Source organism: Phyllostomus discolor, chromosome 12 (assembly GCF_004126475.2).
Source record: "Phyllostomus discolor isolate MPI-MPIP mPhyDis1 chromosome 12, mPhyDis1.pri.v3, whole genome shotgun sequence".
Lineage (NCBI taxonomy): Eukaryota > Metazoa > Chordata > Mammalia > Chiroptera > Phyllostomidae > Phyllostomus > Phyllostomus discolor.
Genome location: NC_040914.2, coordinates 65,755,915 through 65,778,636, shown reverse-complemented (window position 1 = coordinate 65,778,636; position 22,722 = coordinate 65,755,915). Strand labels below are relative to the sequence as shown.

At 44.1% G+C, this 22,722-nt stretch overlaps 2 protein-coding genes across 5 annotated transcripts in view; one reads left to right on the top strand and one right to left on the bottom strand.

The window, feature by feature from the left end:
• WDR59 (WD repeat domain 59) overlaps positions 1-14,853 on the top strand; it is an 81,031-nt gene extending 66,178 nt beyond the window's left edge. For all 4 annotated transcript variants that reach the window (XR_004900063.1, XM_028501762.2, XM_036012217.1 and 1 more), the window contains 7 exons: positions 952-1,033; positions 4,482-4,594; positions 5,971-6,121; positions 6,217-6,289; positions 8,771-8,897; positions 9,267-9,409; positions 14,036-14,853. Coding sequence is in view for 3 of the 4 variants with exons in the window: in XM_028501762.2 (XP_028357563.1) it covers positions 952-1,033; positions 4,482-4,594; positions 5,971-6,121; positions 6,217-6,289; positions 8,771-8,897; positions 9,267-9,409; positions 14,036-14,271 (925 nt within the window). In the remaining variant the exon portion in view is untranslated. The remainder of the gene's footprint in view (positions 1-951; positions 1,034-4,481; positions 4,595-5,970; positions 6,122-6,216; positions 6,290-8,770; positions 8,898-9,266; positions 9,410-14,035) is intronic.
• On the bottom strand, positions 3,375-3,851 carry LOC114488121 (40S ribosomal protein S20-like). Its single transcript, XM_036012220.1, has one exon. The coding sequence runs from the start codon at positions 3,772-3,774 to the stop codon at positions 3,415-3,417; it is 360 nt and encodes a 119-aa protein (XP_035868113.1). The 5' UTR covers positions 3,775-3,851; the 3' UTR covers positions 3,375-3,414.
• Positions 14,854-22,722: the final 7,869 nt, after the last annotated feature.

Sequence of the window (22,722 nt, the reverse complement as noted above, 5' to 3'; positions counted from 1 at the left end):
AGGAGTTTGGGCGTGGCCTCGAGGGGTCCTTGCTCAGGTCTCCCCAGGCCGAAACCATGGAGTCGAGCAGGCAGTACGCTTATCTAATGCTCAGGGTCCTCTTCCAGCTTGTTCGGGTTGTTACAGAACTCGGTTTCTTGCAGCCATTGAACTAGGAGAATTTCATCTTCTTGGGGACCAGCAGGAGCATCACTCCACCTTCTTTCTACGGTGTCACCTGGTTAGGTCAGGCTCACTCAGGGTAATCGCCCTGTTGACAGATTTGAAGACTGATTAATTGTAACCTAGTCATGGGAGCAACATTCCATCAGTAGTCACTGGCCTTGCCCACATTTAGAGGGAGGGATTTATAAAAGGTACTGTGGCAGGGGGCAGAAATCTCGGGAACAGCCTCAGAAGTCTGCTTCCCAAGGCCCAGTCAGTAAAATGGGTAAAGCAGAGCCACTGTGGTTGAAGGGAGTTGGGAAGTGAGTGATGAGCACAAAGAGGCTGGCCTGCGGTTCCCCTTTTTCTTGAACTGGAACACATAACAAAAAGTGCCAGACTTACTGTGTAGTATACACACAGCAAACTATTCTTTGTGTTAGAAACCAAGCTACTGTATGTATGTCAGTCCATTTTTACTCAACCCTCAAGCCTGGGGAACTCCACAGAAAAGCGGGTTGGCATATTGGTTTTTGAGTCTGGCCGCCTCTCCTGGCTTCAAAGAGTGAGTGATTCCACCCTCCCCGGCTGAACCCACACACAGCATTGGCTGGTAGTTAGGCATTTTCTTCATGTTACGTATAGAGGTATCTTCAGGCCAATACAAATAAAACATTTTGAGTGACAACCAAAGAGGCAGTTTTTTATCTGTTGGTCAAAGCAGGAATAATTGATTTAGGAAGTTCGACTAGAAATAATTATTATTTTGATTTTAAAAGAAACCTTTTAATTCTTTTTAAATTTCAGATTAAATGTAAATGATATTCAAGAAACATGTCAGAAGAATGCTACTTCTGCCTTGCTTGTTGGAAGGAAGGATCTTGTCCAGGTACTGTCCGTTCCTTTTGCTGGAGGTCCGGGTTTTCCTTTTCGGCGGGTGGTTTTCACTGTATAGTTACGATTTAGGAACATTTCAGGATGTGTCTCCTGTTTTGTAGTTTCTCGCCCATTTTCTTGGCCAAACTGCAGGGTAGAGCAGCTCTCTGAGCCCCTTGGATGCTTTTCCTATCAGTGCTTAGTCCAGAGGGCCCTAAAGTATTTACTAAGTGTTTTTTATTGCATCTCTCTTCTTTTCGGTACCATGGTGGTTGTTACATACCTAAATTTGGGTGTCAGTATCTTTACCCTTTGTACTCTCACTTCTTTTTTATTTTCCTTTAAAAAATGCTTCATTTCCTAACAAGTTTACAAAAACATTCCCTTAGAATAGACATGTTCAGTTTTAAAATATGTGATCTCACAGAAATTTAAATCTTCGTTTTTGTAGGAATATATCGGTGTATTAAAGCAAACTGCTTCTACATTGTTTTTTAACAGCTTTATTGAGATATAGCCCATATACCATACAAATTCACCCATTTAAAATGCACCATCCAATGGCTTTTAGTGTATTCACAGAGTTTTGCGACCATTGCCACAAATACTTTTAGAACGTTTTCATTGCTTTAAAAAGACACCCCGCACCCCTTAGTTCTCAGTCCCTCCTTTGGGGCCCCAGCCCCAGGAGACCACTAATCCGCTCTCCGTGTCTGCTGCCCTTGAGTCTTTAGAGTGAGGGTTAGATGGAGCATGGCAACTGCTAGCTGTTTCCCCGTTCACTCAGTTTTTTCCCCTTCTAACCCTCCAGACGACTTGAGCCGAGGCCTTCCATTGATTTCTGTTTGTAAAAAATTCCCAGGGTTTCCATTTGTCTCTTAATAAGTACTGCCAAGTTTTTGCTCAAACCCTATTAGGTGAAATTTGAAGTCATGAATATGATCTATTTCTGTAAGGACCCAGCCACCCAAAGTTCTGCAGACACTAAGAAGCAAAATAAAGTCATAGGAATATTGGGGAATGTGCAACAGGATGCGTAGGTCCAGCTCAGTACCCCGGTGCTGTGATCCTGGGCAGATTATTTCAGGCTCCCGCAGCCTCTGTATACTGTTTGTGAAGTGGGAACCGCAAGAATGATGACCTCATAGGGCTGGTGAGGAGACTGGTAAATGCAGTGCTGAGGCAGACCCAACGTTCATGTTCTGAAAAACATTCTCTGAGGAAAAATTACATCCTAAAGTGCTTTGCTTTGTTGTTTAAGTTTTTATTAAATTGAATTGGAGAGTCAGGCTAGTGTGAGGTATGGTGAGAAGACCCTTCCCTTGAATTTAGACAGACCTGAGTTTAAACCCGGGCTCTGTTACTTTTTTGTTATGTGATTCCAGGCAGCCCCTCATCCTCCTCGACTCTAAAGTAAGAACAACACTTCTAAGGCCCTAATGGATGGTAACTGCCCAATACATGGTGCAGCTACGACTGCTGTTCTCACAATTATCTTCATGATTTGCGGTATGGCACTGTTTCATATGGGACAGATGTGACATTGATGCAAATGGCTGAAAAAAAATTTTACATTCTTCATCCACATGTTGGCAATGATGTGCCTACTATTTTGCAATGAGTTGTAGAAATAAGCCTAGGCGTCAGCCATCTCTACCGAAGCTCTTAGGAAGTGCGGGTTGTAAGAGAGGAAATAGCACATCTAAGTTGTCAGCCAGGGCAGTAGATACCCTGTCCTGTCCCTTTCAGCAGCCGTGCACGTGAGTCACTTATTAGAGGTGAACGTGAGCATGACCTCTGGCTTCTCATTTGCCACCAGTACTTGTGTGCTTTAACAACACTGATGCCACATAACTAATTTTTTACACACCTGATATGTTTCTCCGACTGTTTCTCAGTATTTTTATTTGCTCATTCTTTTTTCTTAGATTTTAAACTCCTTGTTTAGAGTCTGTATTTCCCTTTTCAAGTCTCTTACAGAGTCTAATGTGGTGTTTTCCAAGTAGTAGGTACACAATGATGTGTTACTACTAAGAGTTCCCGAAAGCGTATTCCATTTTTAAAGGTGTGGAGGGGCCCTGGCTGGTGCGGCTCAGTGGATTGAGTGCTGGCCTGCGAACCAAAAGGTCACTGGTTTGTTTCCCAGTCAGGGCACATGTCTGGGTTGTGGGCCAGGTCCCTGGTTGGGGGTGTGCAAGAGGCAACTGATGTTTCTCTTCTTCTCTTTCCCCCTCCCTTCACCTCTCTCCAAAAATAAATAAATAAAATAAAAAATAAAATAAAGCTGTGGAGGGGAGTGGGCTCTGTTGATGACATAATACATTTAGCGTGTGCTACATCTCAGGGTTTTTGTTTTTTTTAACAACTGATAGTCAATTTATTAAAAAGAATGATTTAGGCATCTGCAGTGGTGACTTCAGCCTCAACCCCTGGGTCAATACTGATGGAAGTAATCTGCTTAACAATCTCAGAAGGGCTGTGCAAGTCAATGAGTCGCTTGTGGATCCTCATCTGAAATCGATCCCAAGTCTTAGAACCCTCCCCACAGGGAGTTTTTCTTGTAGTGATTCTCAGTGTCTTGGTAGGCATTCGAACTGGTCCTTTCACTTTGAGATTCTTTTCCTTTGCACCTCTGATCAAACCAGCACACACCTTCTCCAAAGACTTTACGTTCCGGCTGGTTAGAGTAATTCTAATTTGGTGAATCGCCACCTCTGGTTCCACGGATGTCTTTCCGGTATCTTTCAAAGCCATGGCTGCGGCGCGGCTTCCTGACTGACTTGTTCCTCAAAGAGAGAGAACTGCAGTGAGCCAGGAGCGGGAGTGGGCTGAACAGCACCAAGGTGCAGGTGCAACTGTGACTTCCTCTACATCTCAGGTTTAATAGACACTTAAAGCACATTAGTTTCTGCTTAATGACACTAGGCCCCATGAGATTTCAGGTTTGGAGGGAGGTATTCCTTAGATTTGGTGTCAACACAAAGAAAGCCGAGTCTATTTTGTCTTGGCCTGTTTTTCTGTAGTTTCAGAGAGTATACTGAAACTTTTGTAAGGAAAGCAGCAGCTTTTCAGCATTTGCTAAAGAAGGACAGGTCTTTAATGTGACACAGAGTGCTTTTTCCTCCCTGCCATTTCACTGATGAAGCAGCAGAAAAAGTCACGGGAGTTAGTGGTTAAATAGACAACCTGTCGAAGTTGTTGCAATGTCATTTCTCTGAAGCTTGCTCAATCCGAGTTTATTTGGCCAGTGTTTCCCCAGTATTACAGGCCCCTGAGGGCCTTGTTAAAAGTGCATTCCTGATTCGGTGGGCCTGCAGTGGGCTGCACTCCTGCACTCCGGGAAGCTCCCGGTTTGCAGCTCTCAGAGCAGCAGGGGGGCGTGCATGTGGTGGGGTTCTTTCTCGCTTCCTGTTCCTGTCCTCACCAGTCTGAGTGTGGGTGTTTCTCTTTGATTTGTCCAGGTTTGGTCGCTGGCTGCAGTAGCTACAGATCTTTGCCTTGGTCCAAAGTCTGATCCAGATTTGGAGACACCGTGGGCTCGGCATCCATTCGGGCGACAGCTGCTGGAGTCACTGTAGGTTTGGAGAGCTGAAAGCGAGGAAAATGAGCGATGGGAATATTAGGTCTGTCAGCACTTACAAAGCTATTGTCTGAGAGGAAAGTACAGTGTCCTGACACATGAGAGGTGGAAGAGAGAGCTTTCCTTTTTGAGCTACAGTAATTTCTATGCCAACTAACTTTTTATAGCAGCAGGAACTGTACACTATTTGTCATCTGTAACAAGGATTTCAGACTCATGTGTCCTTGTTTATGCCTTGCCATAAGTTGTATCAGTCCGAACTCAGGAGTGTGAGCACTTGAGATGGTGCATTTCTCGGGTGCTCTAGAGTTTTGTCCCTGAGAGTACATTAGAGAATCGCATGTTGGCTTTTATGTTCTCCAAAGGCCGCAATGCTTTCACCTGTTAGACAGTGTATGAAAACATGGAATTTGTATTTGACTTATTGCACTGAAATAGGCACACTGGAAATATAATGTGCAAAAAGATTTACAGCCAGGTCAGCCACGTGAATCTCCCTAACAGCGAGGCCCAGGTCCTGACAGAGAAGCAGAAAAGCTCTGCCTTTTTCAGGGGAAGCTTTGCTTTCCTTGCTGGTCGAAGCCAGACCTGGGACATCGTGTGCTCACTCTTCAGTTTCCTCAGAGTGACTCAGGGGTGATAATGCTTGTTCTACACACTTCACGTGAGGCTCGCATAAGATAGGGGGTGTGAAATACCTTAAGAAATATTAGACAGTGCTTGATAGGAAAAGTATCAATATTATTCCATCACAAAGGCCAAGTCTTTTTGGTCCCTACCTTGCATTCTAGCGTAGTGGTCCTAAAAGGAGCAAAGGGGATGTAAGTACCTAAAAGGTGAAACTATTCCTCGTTGTTCTTATTTAATAGCTCATACTCCTCATCCATACCTCCTGAGTCTGTTGCCTGCTCACCATACCATGGCAATGCAGTGTTCTCTGAGCACCATCATGTAGCTTTAGGTTGTATGAATGGAGTGTGGAGGAGCCTCTAGGAAGCATTGTGATTCTGCCTTGGAGCTTGGGGCTTGGGAGAGAGCGTGCATGGCCTCAGTCAGATGTTAGTTCAGTCTCCTTAGTTCTGGGAGAAGCTATGTTCAAGTCTGAGTCTATGCCAGAAGCTTTCAGATTCGTTTTCTAGGTAATTTGTATGACTTTGATGTATTCTATTCCAAAGCAAATTTAGCCAAAATCAAAGTAGATCAAGCCTCTGGATCTATAGAGAGCCCTGGTACCTGAGAGGGGTTTTCGAGGATGAAGTAAGCAACTTTTCTTCTCTAGTCCTAAGGTGACAGCCTGCCATGATTGTGATAGTACCCTCCCTCCATCTCTTCTCTTGACTTGTTTTTTCTGCTCTCACCTTATTTCGCAGGTTGGCTCATTACTGCCAGCTCCGGGATGTGCAGACGCTGGCTATGCTCTGCAGCGTGTTTGAAGCCCAGTCTCGGCTTCAGGGAATACCAAACCCTTTGGGACCTTTTCCCAGTCGTTCGTCTAATCTGGTGGTGTCCCATAGTCGATACGTAAGCTTGTGGTTTTCTGGCTTGGGTCTGACTTTTCCTAACGGTAAACTTCCATGGAGAATGGTATTCTGATGCTGCTCCTGTTTGTTCCGCAGCCCAGCTTTACCTCCTCTGGTTCCTGCTCCAGCATGTCAGACCCAGGGCTCAACACTGGTGGATGGAACATAGGTTGGTATGGAACTGACTTAGCCCACGCTGGATGTTTAGTTCTTGAAAAGCTGCATGTGAATGGCTAATAATACATAATCTTTAGTTGGTGGATAGTCTCCATTTTTTTTTCTTTGTCATTTTTCTTTAAATTTAGTAGGATGGCAATACTGTAGTCAGCAAGACCTGGACTTTCATGTTTGAACAGGCCAGTTTATGGAAGGTCTTTCTGCCTGTCTGGTTGCCTTTCTGCCTTTACATCCCATGACCTTGAGACACTGACAGTGAGACTTCCCAGCCTTCACCCCAAAATCCTAGCTCTATCCTTCTTCCATCACACGTGCCTCTGCCAAGGATGTCTACCACTTCGTTTTATGTCCTCTTTCAGCATCGAGGAGTAAAGCAGAGTCTGATGCCAGCTGGCCAGAAAGATCTATTTAATGAGTGTTTGTGTTTTCTGGACTTTTAAAATTTCTTTTTAAAGATGATCTCCATTTTCCTGATTGTAAAAGTAATACATGCACAGTGAAGGAAAAAACACAGCAGAACATGTTAGAGAAGACAATGGTAATCATTTATTGCTCCACCTAGAAATAACATCTGTTAACATTCCAGAACATTTTCTTCCAGTCTTGGTGTATGTAGGGTGGAGGAGGGCCCATTCTGTATATGTGATTTCCTGTTCTGCTTTTAATTTTACCATGAGCATTTTCTCATGTCACTTAAAAAGTCATTATAAATAATGACTGCCTAATTTGCTAGTATATAACTATACCATAATTTGCTTAATCCTGAGAAAGAAGAACAAAGTTGGAGGAATCACACACACTAGCTAATGTTAAAATATCCTGTAAAGTCATAGTAATCAAAACAGCTTGGTACTGACATAAAAACAGACACATAGATTAATGGAACAGAATAGAGAGCCCAGAAATAAACTTATACCTTTACAGTCAAGTAATATTTAACAGAGGAAGTAAGCACATACAATGAGCTAAAGATAGTTTATTCAATAAATGGTGTTGGGAAAATTGGACAGATATGTGCACAAAATGAAACTATAACACCTTATATCATACAAAATAAATTTAAAATGGATCAAAGACTTAAATGTTAGACCCGGAACCATAAAAATTGTAGAAAAAAACTTAGGCAGCAAAATCTCAGACACTGCTTATAGCAATATTTTATTGGATATATTTCTCCAGGCAAGGAAAACAAAAGACAAAATAAATAAATGGGACTACATCAAACTAAAAAGTTTTTGCACAGCACAGGAAATCATCAACAAAACAAAAAGATAACCCAGGGAATGGGAGAACATATTCGCTGATATATCTGATAAGGGGTTAATACCCACAATCTATAAAGAACTTACAAAACTCAACACCAACAAAACCCCCCACCCAATTTAAAAATGAGCAAAGGACTTATCCAAAGAGGATGTACAGATGGCCAAAAGACCTATGAAAGATGCTCAATGTCACTAATCATCAGAGAAACGCACAATGAGATACCATCTCACACCTGCCAGAATGGCTATCATCAATAAATCAAGAAACAAGTGCTGACGAGGATGTGGAGAAAGGGGGACCCTTTTGCACTGTTGGTGGGAATGCAGACTGGTGCAACCACTGTGGAAAGCAGTGTGGAGATACCTCAAGAAATTTAAAATGAATCTACCTTTTGACCCAGTGATCCAGCTTCTGGGAATATATCTGAAGGAACCCAAAACACTACTTCAGAGGAGCATAAGCACCCCTATGTTCATAGCAGTGTTATTTACAATCTCCAAGATCTGAAGCAACCCAAGTGCCCATCGGTAAAGAGTGGATAAAACAGCTATGGGACATTTACACAATAGAATACTACTCGGCTGGAAAAAAAGAAAATTTTAGCCCTTGCAATAGTATAGATTGACCTCGAGAACATTATGCTCAGGGAAATAAGCCAGTCAGAGAGAGACAAATGCCATGACTTCACTCATACATAGAATCTAACAAACAAACTGAACTAACGAGGAAAGTGGGGACAAACTCATAGATGGAGAGCAGGCTCACAGCTAGTGGTCTGGGGGAAGGTGAGGGTGGAGGGATGGAGCAAAAAGGGAAAAGGCCTCACAGACATGGACGACAGTGTGATGACTGCTGGGAGCAGGGGTGGGGTTAAGGGGACTGAAAGGTAGTAGAAAACAATACAAGAAAAATTAAATTTAAAAAGTCTTTATAAACAATGACTGCCTAATATGCTACTATATCACTATCCCATAGTTTGCTTAATCATTATGTGTGTACTTAATTATCAGATTACCTTAATAATAAGTACCTAGACAAAAAGGTTACGCTAGGAAAAGGTTCTGTTTAGTTATATTTCTCAGGATCTTCAACTTAGCTTATTTTTCTCCTGGGGAATAAATTGGACACGCACTGCTTTATGAGAGTTTTTAGATATTTTCACACCACCTCTGATTTTCATTTTCCCTTCCCATTTGATTTTCTTTAGCAGGGAGAGAGATAGAACACATATCTTCACCGTGGGGAGAGTCTTCACCAGAAGAAATGCGCTTTGGGAGTCTGACCTACAGTGACCCTCGTGAGCGAGAACGGGACCAGCATGATAAAAATAAAAGGTAACCGCCTTCCCAGGTGACAGCTGCCATTTCCTAGTGCTTAGATTCTCCCAAATTGGACTCTTGCATTTAAAAAGGTATATAAAGTGCCATTTGGTATTAAGCTTTTTTAAAAAAATTATTTATTTATTTTTAGAGAGAGGGGAAAGGAGGGAGAAAGAAAGGGAGAGAAACATCAATGTGTGATTGCCTCTCGCACCACCCCTGCTGGGGTCCCGACCTGCAGCCCAGGCCTGTGCCCTGACTGGGGATCGAACCAGTGACCGTTGGTTCTCAGGCACCTGGCACTCAATCCACTGAGCCACACCAACAAGGACTAAACTTATGTTTTCTTGAAGGAACTGACAGGAAATCTTGAATTTTATCTAGGCTCCTGGACCCCGCCAATACCCAGCAATTTGATGACTTTAAGAAGTGCTATGGAGAAATCCTCTATCGCTGGGGTCTGAGGGAGAAGCGAGCCGAAGTGCTGAAGTTTGTTTCCTGTCCCCCTGACCCCCACAAAGGCATCGGTGAGCATGCAGATTTTCCTTTTCCCACCATCACCTGAAAGCTTCTGTAATTTACCTCGTCCATAAGACTTGGAGTGAAGTTTTAGTTTCTTGTTTATATGCAGAAATTTCTGAAGCATTTTGAGTTTGTTTTAAGCTTCTGAAAATCCTTACATTTCATGACAAGAGTAAATTTTAATTGTTAACAGAAGTAGTTTTCTCTACAATACTCAGATATTGATTGGAAGTCGTGATATTTATTCATTTATTCAGCTAATATCTATCAGATTCCTCTTAGGCACAGTGCTAACACATTTTTTTCTCTTCATGGGGCTCACAGACTGGTGGGGGAGAGAAATTAAATAGTTAAAACTTGTGATCAGTATTTAATAGCAAACAGAAAGGATGTGGAGGCAGGGAGAGCAGGGAGGGCAAAGTTCAGAAGCCGCGTAGAGGTGTATTGTGAAGGCCTGTCCGGATGTTGCTGAGGTCTGAAGGGTAAGGAGCTGTCTGTGCAGAGGCAGCAGGAGGGGCCTCCAGGCAGAGGGAGCAGGCCTGTGGGAGGAGTGACTTGTCATTTCGAACAAGCGAAGGATGCCTAGTGTGGCAAGAATGCAGTGATTGAGAAGAGTGGTATAACATTAAAATTAGATAATTATATTATAACTATAATCTGTATTGTATTTGTAAATAAAAAGATTAGTAGGATAATTAGGAACTTCTAAGAAATGAATTTGGATTGTATCCTAAGTCCAGTGGTAAGCTTCAAAGGGCATTAAGAAATTACTTGCTCCGGTTTCCATTTTAAGAGGATCACTTTGTTACATAAAGAAAAGATTGGAGGAGCAGAGGCAGAGGTAGGAAGACTGTTTGAAGACTGTTCGAGCTGTCAAAGAGAGACCGATGATGGCCCAGTGTAGGGGTGATACCAATGGCAGTGGGGAGCGTTGGATGGATTAAAATAGATGTTAGAGGTAGACTCAGTATGTCTTATAGACAAGTTCAGTGTGGGACTGAGGAAAAAAGACAAAGCTGAGATGACTCCTAGGTGTTCAGCTTAAGCAACTGGGTAGATGGTGGTGCCGTGTTCTAAAATAGAAAAGACTGGAAGAAAACTGAGAGCTCAGTGTGGGACAGACAGACATGATGTGTGAGATGTCACAGACTGTAGAAGTCGTGTAGGCAGTCAGATGTGAATTTGGAGTTCAAGGGAGAGATTGGGACTAGAATTAGGAATTTGGGAATCTTCAGCACATAAATAGTATTTAAGCTGTGAGAATGGGTGCATTTACCTGGGCGCTGGTGGTAGGGAGGAAGAGTATGGGAGAGCAAATAAGACAGCCACCCATCCTGGGCCTTGAGAGGAAACTGGAACATGGAACTTGAGGCTTGGAAGAAGAACCAGAAACAGGGACTTAGAAGGAGTCACTGCCCTGTCCTGTGTGGCTCGGTTGGCTAGGCATCATCCCACAAAGCAAAAGGTCACCAGTTCGATTCTCAGGGCATGTATCTGGGTTGTGAGTTCGGATCCCAGTCAGGGTGCATTCGAGAGGCAACCGATTGATGTTTCTCTCTTAGATGTTTTTCTCTCATTTTTTTCTCCCTCCTCCCCCTCTCTAAAATAAGTAAATAAAAAATCTTAAAAAAAAAAGAATGAGTCACCAATGATCAAAACTGTGGTATGAAAGAAGCTAAGAGAAGAGATGGTTTTTAAAGGGTGAGATGAAAGACTGCTAAAGAGGGTGGGCTGAACACATTGATTTCCCTCTCCTTTAAGTGTCTGTGTAGAGCTTTTCTGATAAGGCATAACCGTGCAAGGAGGTGTAATGTTGGCAATAAAACTCAGCGCCTGGGAGGTAGATACATAAGTGGTAGCTGATTTTATAGGGCCTGAGAGAGCTGAACCCCAAACTGGCAACCGGAAAAACAATAAGACACATGGCAGGACCTCCAGATGACTCAGGAATTAGGGGTACCTGTTACCTCAGGAAGTGGCACAAAGGTGAGATTGAAAACTGGAGTATTGTTTGGTAGCCTTTGCAGGGTCCCAGGTCCCTGCTACTGGTTTGCAGAGCAGGTCCCTACCCTTCCTCTACCCTGGCAGAAAACTGGAGGTTCATTCACCAGAGAAAGGAAAAGGCATTTCCGGATTGAAAGGGCCTACCCAGCACCTAGCATGATGAGCGAAGAAAGACCTAGGTTAAAGAGAAGACCCCAGAAGCTTCCAGAGACAGAATACAGGTTATGCACAAGGGACCCTTCTCAGAAGCAGTGAACTAGACACTGGAAACTAGATGACAAAGCAGTGGTACCTTCAGAATTTCCAGGAAAATGATCTCAAACCTAGGATTCTGTGCCCAAAGGACCAATTGAGTGTGAACGTGAATGCACGGCCTATTCAAAGACGGGGAATGGATCCAACCCAGGAAACCAGGGAGTCAGGGTGATGGTGAAGGGACAGCTGCGTGGGAGACCAGGAGGTAGACCAGTCCAGTGCAGAGTTTCTGGAGCGGTGTCTCCAAGACGAGAAAACTGGAAAAAACATCTAGTGTATTTCAGCATTCAGTGTCTTTATTTTATAGAAGATTCAGGTATTTAAGGGAGAGTTTAGAGATGAATTACTGATAATTCACAGCACACTAAGCAGATGAATGAAACAAGACAGTTACCAACTCCAAGAAAGATAAAATGTGCAAGACAGGGGGAGTTGTCACGGTACACGGCTTGAATAACACTCACCTAGATGAATAACGAGAAAACAGAACAGCGGTCCAATCAAGCGGTAACAGAGCTGTCTGGGGAAGATGAGGGACAGATGGTGTGTGTGTGGTTGGAGGGCCGGGGAGTGAGAGCACTTCCACCGCAGAAAGTCGGCAGATAATGCTTAAATGTGAGAACTAAGAAGTAGTTTTGTAAGCAGGTTGTCTAGAGACGGGGAGGTAAAAACAAAAGAAACAGTTAAATGGGTTGAAAACAAAAGAAACAGTTAAATGAGTTGAAAGGCTTTTCCTCGGGAGTGGTGGGGGTGGAAAGCAATGCTGGCTTTGGTAATGCGACATAGTGTATAGAGTATTTCACGACAAAGTTGTGTGTGTGTTGCTAACAGGCATAGCTATTGTTAAACCACAGTTATCAAGCCAGTCTAATGTGGGTCACAGTTTACCTTCACTAGGACTACTATAAAATTTTCTCTGAAGTGACTGTGTATTTAAAAAGTATTTGTTGGTGTTTTTATGATGGCCAGTTGTCCTGAAGCAGAGGAACTACCTGTTAAAGTAAGACAAGAGGGACAAACCGAGGGAGACCTGAAGATTTGGTAGCAGAGGGATGAAGGGGCCCCTCTTGGAAGGCTTTTGTTCTCTCAGGGAAGTGAGAGGAGGGGCCATCAGGTGCCAGAGGGGAGCATGGGTGTGAGGGAGGTGTTTTTTGGAATGTGGCCTTGGAATGTGGCCGGGGTACGAAGTGGCTGCCTAGGGAGTGGGAGAGACACAGAGTCAGACCACTGCACAGCGCTGTGAGACACACACCGTGATGGTGGGCCTTCTTTCAGGACCAGTCCAGGGCAGATGAGCAGGCAGGCGATAGGGGCCAGCCAGGCGCAGGTTTAATCAGGTGGTACTGTGGAGGCAGAGAAGGGCAAAGGCGTTGAGCGTATTTGCCAAAAAGTGATTACAAAGTAGGACCATATAATTCCGGCTACCACCTAAGGGGAAAGTGCCACCAGAAGGGGGCTGATGGGACAAAAGTGAAGGCGGTAGACTAGAGGTGAGAGGGCAGTGACCTGAGAGGTCCGGGGTGCAGAGGGTTGGAGGCATGAACTTTGAAACCTCCAGGATCATGCCAAAAATTAAGGCGGTGAGAAGATTGATAACCAAGAGAAGTTTTCAGTGTTTGGAAGTGTCATCAGTAGGTGACAGCTGAGAAAAAGAGGAAAGGCTGGTAAAGCCAAGTGGCATTAGCCTCAAGAAGAAAAGGGACAGTATGGAGGCAGTGATGGGACACAGTGCCCACCCGCCCTGCCCCCGCTTCTCCTGAGCAGAGCATAGAGAGCACAGGTGAAGGTTTGCACTGGAGGCAGGGATGGGATGGGTGGGGCTGGGATCAGCCCTCAGGGTGTCTTCCAGGAGGCTGGGGACCAGCCACAGAAGACTGGTCCTGGCACCTTCCCCAACGGTGGTGCGGGGCATGGTGGGTCCTGACCTGCTGCTTGGTTATCGGCAGGCAGGTAGGAAAGCGATAGGAAGACCAACTAGCTCTCATCTGAGTGTTACCACGTCTTTCAGCTCTTTCAACACACACTTGTTTATCACCTTCTGTGTGTCAGGCCCCTGCAGCAGTTGAGGGGGTAAGAGGAATGGGACGCTGCAGGCGCTGGGGCTTTGACCAGGATCTGTGCGAGCCAGGCACCCGCCGTGCCCGCTTTGGCACCCTGCCGCGCAGGGACAGCAGCTCCTCTTTATAGCACTTAATGAGACAGGAAAAGAAGGTGTTCTGCTCATTAAAAAGAGAACATTGAAAATCATTGGCCTAATGGGATACTGCAGACACCTAAGGTGTGTTCATCTGTCTTAGCTGACAATGCCCAGTTTGCTTTTGCAGAACTAAACTCACGTGTCTCTTGTTTTGGCCATCTCCAACCACTTCCAGAGTTCGGCGTGTACTGCAGCCACTGCCGGAGCGAGGTTCGTGGCACGCAGTGCACCATCTGCAAAGGCTTCACGTTCCAGTGCGCCATCTGCCACGTGGCAGTTCGAGGGTCATCTAATTTCTGCCTGACCTGCGGGCATGGGGGGCATACCAGCCACATGATGGAGTGGTTTCGGACACAGGAGGTGTGTCCCACTGGGTGTGGGTGTCACTGCCTGCTCGAAAGTACTTTCTGAACTTACAGAGCGTGGGAATTGCCGGAAATCCAAGAGGACCCCACAAGTGTCACGTGACAAGCTCTCGGCCAGGAGAGAGGCCACAGAACCCATTCCTAAGTAGACTGGGGTATGCTTCCCTCACCAGCTGCGTGAGCCGTGGCCCTCCCTTCAGCATGGTTGTTGGTGGCATGGATGTCGCTGTCGCTGGAGGTGGATGAGGGCAGGTGTGCAGAGCTGTGTAGCCCAAGTAGAAGTTTTCTTGAAGAAAAGCGCCTGCCTCCTGAGCCATGTTAACTTTAAAGGTGTTAGCCTTAAACCACCAACAGCATCCTTTCTGATGCCATTACGGAGACCAAGATCAGATGCGCAGGACAGTCTCCTGAACCAAAGGACAGTGGACATTAATTGAGTTGACAAGTGGGCCTGTGATATACGTTGGTACATTTCATGAACTGATGGATAGTGGTCTTTTAAAATAGAATACTTAAATTGTAAATGTGTGGTGTACTTAAGGGGTCCTAAGATGTATTTTTTGTTCGTTATTTCTCTTGCAATTGCTCTCCCTTGGCTAATAAAATTCTAGTAATTGTTTTTAAAAAAGAGGAAATGGAATAATGATTTAGTGAGTCTTTTTTTTACCCTCCTTCTACTTGAAGTTAACTCTTGGACAGGAACAAACGAGGGCTCAGATTTTCAAAAGAAATGCTGATCTACTTTTGTCACCTGGCAGAAGAGAACAGTTTGACATTTAAGGTTCTTCTCAACCCCAAGAGTCTTCTAATGATTTCTTTCAGCAGAAGGAGAACGAGGGGGCACCTTGGCGGTGCTGAGGTGACATTGTCCGCGGCCGCCGTGCAGGCTGCCGGGCTCTGGTGAGCGCCTTCACACTGCGCACGCGCAGGCTCCTGCGCAGCCTTTGCCCTGTTGATCTGCGCTCCGCCGCTCGCGACTCACACGTCCACCCGCTCCGCAGAGTCACTTCCAACACTTCGCGTTTGGTGTGTGCCTGGGAAAAGAAACCTTGATATTGCTACTGAAATTTAAGTTTGTTTCTTAGACTTTTACCATTTCAAATTGATTACCTTAAGAAATAGAGCTGCACGTGTCACTGTGTGTTGCGCATCACTGTGTTTTAAACTATGGGCCAGGACTCATCAATGGATTGTGAAATCAATTTAGTGGGCAAAAACCAGCATTGAGAAAATGAAATCAAGTAGAAGAAAAATGATCAGAATGACCGCTCACGGTTAGGGTGAGTATCGTTCAGTGTAACGTGTTCATGAGCCTATATTCGGAAACCTGCCCACGCGTAGAGTGGGTCACAGTGTCAGTTCATTTCTTACCGAGGCTCGTGGTCGAAACATTTCAAAACACTGTTTTGGATGAGGTTTATACTTTGTCCCTTGTGTTACTTGGCGCAAAACAACGTGACATAAGGAAAGCCTAGGGCCCACACAGGGAGAGCAGGGACTGGACCCCATGCTGCGCTCCGAGGTCGGATGCCAGGGTCTGTGCAGAGTGGACTGAACAAGGAGGCGCAGCAGGCATGTGGGGGCTGACAGAGGAGGCAGCTGAGGAAATGCAAGTTTGTTCTCTCGGCCTTTCACTTGGTGGTGGCGGCGCTGCTGTCACAGCGACTGCAGAGCAGATTGACCGGTTTCACTGACATGAAGGATCTGTTGTGTCCCTCTGTGAAATCACACCGTCTGCAGAGAACAGTGCTTCCCTGTGCCCCACTGTCCAACCTAATGTGGAAATATGTCCCTGTCTGTCCCCATCAAGAATTAGATGTGTTTATTGTTTTAGTTTATATGTCTATAGGAATCTTGCCTTCTAAACTGGAAAAACCTTAATAATGACTATGAAGAACTTGGAAGCTTAAAATATTATATAATGTCTTCTTTCTTAAATTTATTGGGTGCCACTGGTTAATAAGATCATATAGATTTCTAGTGTAGATTTCTATGATACTAGATCTGTATATGTGCACTGTGTGTCCACCACCTAAAGTCATACCATCTCTGTCTTTTTAAAATATATATATTCCTTTTGAATTTCTGAGTTACCAGAACATAAGTCTAATAATTTAAAAATATTCACTGTTGGAAACATGTTGGTCTGGGTGTTGGCCATGGTCGGTATTCTCTTTGTCTCAGAATAGATCATTACAAGCACCTAAGTCCTTTTTCGTTTGTTTAAAAATAATAATACAAGCTATGTTCCAAAGTACCCTTGAACTTGGCAGAGAAAACAGCTGGCAGCCTTGTTTGTGCGCCAGAAACAAGAAGTTGCTCAGGTGGCCTGCCGAAAGAAGAGGGGAAAGGTTGAGCCTTCTGAGTAATCGCCAGCTGGACTGTGTTCCCCGTGCACAGGCCCCCAAAACACACAAGTACTTAGCGTTGTCCTTGGTAATGCCATGTAGACAGAATCAAGGTTGCTTTAACTTTTTTTGGTAAATTTTCACCTGATATAAAAATACAGTCAGTCTGAGGTGCTGAGTTCACACACTGGGAGCTCATTTCCTTAGTGTTCAGTGATTCCCTGGGCAGCTGGCAGAATGTAGGGGGGAGCTGGTTCCTTTACAGGGGCTTATTGCAGCAGGACCTTGAGGGAAAGACAGCAGCCAATCATTTTGTCACAAGACTGATGCCGAAACACTGAAGGGTCCGGGAGCTCCGGGGTGGTCTCTCTGCAACGGAACAATTTCTTAGAAGATTGCTTTTACTGTCAGTGGAAAAACAGTTCAGAAAACAGGGTTATAAAGAACACCCTCTACTTTACGGCTTACCATCCCATGTCTTCCTCAGAGTTGGAGCTGGCAACAGGGTCTCACACACACTGAAAGGACAGGTCCCCGGGGAGAACACACACACACCTTAGCTTCCTCGTTCTCCTTCAAGCTCACTGTCCTCATCAGAACGAGGACCACATCCATCCTGTCGGCATTCCATAACACTGGCACATTTACTCCAATGTCTCTGACTTGGTACTTTTCCCTAAGTCTAAGAAGGTCTGATTTAATTCACCAAGTATTTACCGTGAGGTGAGCACTGGGACAGAGGCGGATGTGAAGCATGTGGTCTCCACCCTGCCCGAGTGTAGACTGCAGCAGGAATTCAAGTGCTCACATAAACGCTTACACCGCCCTGTGCTGTTGGCCTCCGTGGGGAGGAAGGAGTCACTCCACTGAGGGCGAAGATTGTACAGAGAAAGAGGCTCAGCCAAGTTTAAGGGTGAGTGTTCTTTTGGTGAGGAGGAGAGGAAAGGCAGGGACGGGAGGGGCTAAGTAAGGCGAGTGTGGACAAGCGAGCGTGTTGCTCGGAGGCACTGTACGTGGTTTCTTCCAGGTGAGGCTCGGGCTGGCGCGGGGAACCGAGGCTCTGGAGCAGGGCAGGAGTCGGTGGCCGCAGCGGGTCCTGACAGTGCACTGTGGAGTCTGAGCTCTACCTGTAAGCGAGATCTTCTCCGCCTTTCATCATCTACCAACTGCATAAGGGGTGTTCCGCACAAATACAGAGCACCGATTTTAATTTTCAAAAAGGCACTAACAGAAGTGTTTAAATCAGTCACACCAGTCATCATCAAAGAACATATCTTTGGCTTGATGATGTGTAAATAAAGGATGGGTGAGGTTCCGTGTCTGGTTTATTTTAATTTTTACCCTCTTTTCCCTGTTAGGCAGGAAAATCCCAAACGCGTTATGACAGGTCATTGAGGACGCAAACAAGTGTTTGGCGGTTATTAAACCCTAATTGGTGGTTCTGTCTAGAGTCTCTTGAGAGTCTTGATATTTTGATGTGATAAAATTCTTGATATTTTTTATTTAAACTTGGATAATAAATTATGGAGAGATTTTCCCCTAAACACTTCATTCAGCGTTTTGTCCGATGGGCAAAAGATGATCACATTTCTCAGAAGCCGAAAAAGCAATAATTGGATTCGCATTCCCCCTTTTTTCATTGCAGCATTTGGCTGTGCCTTTAAAGATGTGCGCAGTGGTAATGTCATCTGTTCCTTTCTCTAACAACCAAAGAAAATCATCAGATTTTGGGAAGACTTAAATATTCATCAACAGGTTGAACCGTTAACCTGTTGAGTTGTTGCAGTGAAATGGAAAAAGTCGGCATTCATGCTGCCTGTCACTACCAGGACTGATAAGTAGAGACAAGGATTGAATCTTTATGGGAGCTTTATTCAGATGCTGGCAATCTGAGATGTTGGGTTATATACCCTAAAAACTGTCTTAACATCTTATCCCAAGCCAGCCTTTTTTGTAAGGAGAAGAAAAGGGCAGGTGAGTGGTTTGGAATTAGGACGAAAAGGTTAAGCAAATAAAAGTTGCCGTCTGGTGATTTTCCTAGCATCCCTTCATCTGCTGACCAGCGATTCTTTAGCTGCACCCTGGTCCACAATGGCTAAGTGCCATCTTGATTGCTTGCAGGCCTCCTGGGGCACAGAGGTTGAATTGCTGGCAGGCCGCCTGCAGTCAGGGTAGGTCTGGTCATGCATTCCAGCTGCTGGAGCAAGAGCTTTCTACATGCATTAATCAGTAAGCCCATTAACTATAACTAAAACTAAAATATTTTTTATTAAAAATTTTTATTATTGTTTTTAAAGATTTTATTTATTTATTTTTTAGAGAGGGGAAGGGAGGGAGAAAGAGAGGAACCTGGCCTGCAACCCAGTCATGTGCCCTGAATGGGAATCAATCCGATTCCCATTTTGCTTTGTGAGATGACGCCCAGCCACCTGAGCCATGCAGGTCAGGGCTAAAGCTTTTTAACTCTTGAGTTTCCCCATCAGAAGGACATTTAGGTTGCTTCCAGTTTTCAGAATTGACTTTTGAAAAATCATTTTCTTAGTTTCTTTAAAAGCAAAGATTTTTACTGCCTTCAGTGAAACAATGTAAGGAAATAAATAAAATTAATGATATTCTTGTATACTTTTCTCTCATACAGATATGCAAATACTAGAAGGAATTTTTTGCACGTAGAAAAATGTGGTTTTGTGCTTTTCACTACAGTTAGCTTCTCACTTGAAAATACATTATGACATTCCTCCAGTAATGGGTGTAATGTAAAAGGACAACTTTCCATTTGATGTTTGAAATATCAAAACTGGATATGGTAGTGTGCCAGGACTTCCCTGCCCCTCTGTGCAGAGTCTAACTGCCAATCCTGGAAATAACACAAGAGACAGCCAGAGCACTCTGACCAGTGAGCTGGTTAGGGACACCAGCGCTGGAGCAATGACGGAGAGGGAAGCTGTTTTATAACCCTCCACCCAAAAGAAGAAAGTGACCTGTACCCAGCATTTCATGGCCCCCGACCTAGCAGTAGAAGGCAGCCCAGGAGGAAGGAGAGCCCCGCCAATGCCAGCTGAACTGGGCAGCCTCAGCAAGAGGGATTGGCTGACATCTAGTAGCTGGGCAGTCCCCTGTTAAGGTTCAGCAGCTGGGGAGGCACTCTGCCTTACCTCTGATGTGAGACTCTCCCCCGCTGAAAGACAGGTGGTGACCTGACACTCTCCTTGCCTTTTGGACCTGAACATCCCTTCCCCTACTGAGAAACCAGGTGGCTGGGGGCAATGGCAAAGGATCTCTCACCAGACCCAGTGCCTGGCTCAGAATGCCTCTTTGTCCCCATGTCCCGGGAGGTGCCAAGCAGCTGACCCGCAAAACTTTGTCCCCTCAGGCAGCACCAGCGGGAAACAGTGGCACCCCCAGTGGCACCAGATAAATTAACCAGACCAGAGTGACACGACAAAAGCTCTGAAAATTAAATTACCTTTGGAACCACAGCCCCCCCCAACAGTAGACCAAGCCCACTTATCAAAGGTAAGCCTAAATAGGGTGATTACCTGCTAAAATATTGAACACAAGATTTAAATAGGACCCACAGTCTCCTAACCTAATAACCAAAATGTTCAGGAAACAATTGGAAACCACATTGTACCAAGAAACAAGACAACCAGAACTTGAATGAGAAAAGACAATCAGCTGGTGCCTACACTGCGATGAGTGGGTGTTAGAATTACTTGACAAGGATTTTGAAGCAGCCGTCATAAAAAAGCTTCCACAATCTATTATAGACTCATTTGAAACAAATTTAAAAGAAAAATCTCAGCAAAGAAATAGAAGTTATAAAAATAACTGAATGAAATTATAGAACTGAAAATAACAAATTTTAAAAACTTGCCAAAGTCAAGTGCAGAGTGGAAATGAGGGAATAGAATCAACAAAATTTGGGATAGAATTTAACCAATTAGAGCAGAGAAAAAGTTGCCGGGGGTGGCGGGGGGAAGCGATCAGAGCCTTAGGGACAGTAACAAAAGATACACAACTGTATCATCAGAGCCCCAGAAGGGGACCCCAGAAGAGAGAGGGGCTGGAAATGGCATTTAAGGAAATAATGTCTAGAGACTTCCCAAATTTAGTGAAAAGCATAAACCTACCAATTCAACCAGTTGAAATTTATTCATTGTTTTAAATTTATTAATTAAGTAGGATAAATCCAGAGATATCCATGTCAAGAGACATCATAATTAACCTCTGAAAACTAAAGACAAAAAATCTTGAACATACCAACTCAAATGACAATGCATTTCTCAGCATAAACTATGGAGGCTTGAGAGAAGTAGACAACAGCACTGACCAGTGTGGCTCAGTTGGTTGGGGGTTGCTCCACAAAGTGAAAGGTCAACGGTTCAATTCCTGGTCGGGACACAGGCCTGGCTTGAGGGTTCAGTCCCTTTCTCTCTCCCTTTCACTTTGTGAAAGGGATTCTCTCCCTTTCTCCTCTCCCTTCCCCTCTCTTTAAATAAAATACATAAGAGTGGATGACAGTTTTTCAAAAGTTGGAAGAAAACTGTCAACCTAGAATTACGTATCTGTCAAAATTACCCTTCAAGGATGAAGGGAATTTTGTCACTAGCAGACTTACCCTGAAGGAATGTCTAGAGGAGGCTGGTTATTCAGACAGACATGAATGAGAAAAGAAGGGATGCTGGGGCAGCAGGAAGGATGCACAATGGAAAGAGCAGAAATATGGGTACATATAATAATAACTATGAGTTATATAAATCATATTTGATGAGAGAAACAAATTATAACACATTTGGTACTCAAAAAATGATATTTAAAAGTGGGGAAGGTAAAGGGACCTGGATGAGAGGAAGTTTTCCACACCTCACCTGAAGGGGTAACACATTTAATACCAGTAGACTAGTAAGTCATCTGTATACTGTAATACCCAGAGCCACCCCTAGGGACACTATACAGAATGATACATGCAGAAACTCAGGAAACATAAAATGGTACAGCCAGTGTAGAAAACAGGATGGATGGCATTCGTCAAAAAAATCTAAGTTAGAATTGTCATATAATTCTATATAGAGTTATCAGCAAGTCCACTTCTGGATATATACCAAACAATTGAAAGCAGAGTCCCAAAGAGATATTTTTATATCCCTGTTCACAGCACCATTATTCATAATAGCTAAAATGTGGACGCAAACCAAATGTCCATCGATGGATGAATGGATAAGTCAAATGTGGTATATTTATACAATGAAAGATTACTTCCTTAAAAAAGGAAGAGAATTGTGCAATATTCTACAACATAGACTAACGTGCAGGACATGACACTAAATAAAATGGACCAGTCATGAAAAGACAAATACTGTATGATTCCACTTATATGAGGTACTTCGTATACTCAAAACCATAGGGAGAGAGAGTGGAGTGGCTGTTGCCTGAGGCTGGGAGGAGGAGAGAGTGGAAAGGTACTATTTAATGGATTTGGTTTCAGTTTTGCAAGGTGAAGAATTACGGAGATGGATGGCGGTGATGGCTGCAAAACTATGAATGTACTTAATACCACTGAACTGCACACTTAAAAATGGTTATGATAGTAAATTTTATGTCATGTGTATTCTACCACAATAAGAAATTGGAAAGAAAAAAACTAAATAAGTCAAGATGATATTCTAAAAATCTTCAAGTAACCCACAGGAAGACAAGCGAAACAGGAAACAAACAGAAAACAAATACCCAAATGGCAGATTTGTAATAGCCCACTGGAATTGGCCCAGATGCCTGTTAATTAGTGAGTGGTTAAATAAACTGCAGCGCTAGGTGTACACATAACCACCTGGATGACTTCCGTGGGAATTATGCCGAGTGAAAAAAGTCAGTCCATAAAGGTCACATTCTGTATGATTCTCGCTATATACCACTCTTGAAATGACAAAATTGTAAAGCTGGAGAACAGTGTTCAAAGAATAAGAAAGGTGGCGAAGAGTTTGGAAACTATATAAAATGAAGAATTAGTTCTGACTGGTGTGGCTCAGTGGATTGAGGGCTGGCCTGCAAACCAAAGAGGGTTGCCAGTTCAATTCTCAGTCAGGACACATGCCTGGGTTGCTGGCCAGGTCCCCAGTAGGGGGAGTGTGAGAGGCAGCCACACATTG

Coding starts and splice junctions, on each gene's coding strand:
- LOC114488121 (XM_036012220.1), bottom strand. CDS start 3,774: ATGGCTTTGAAAGATACCGGAAAGACATCCGTGGAACCAGAGGTGGCG.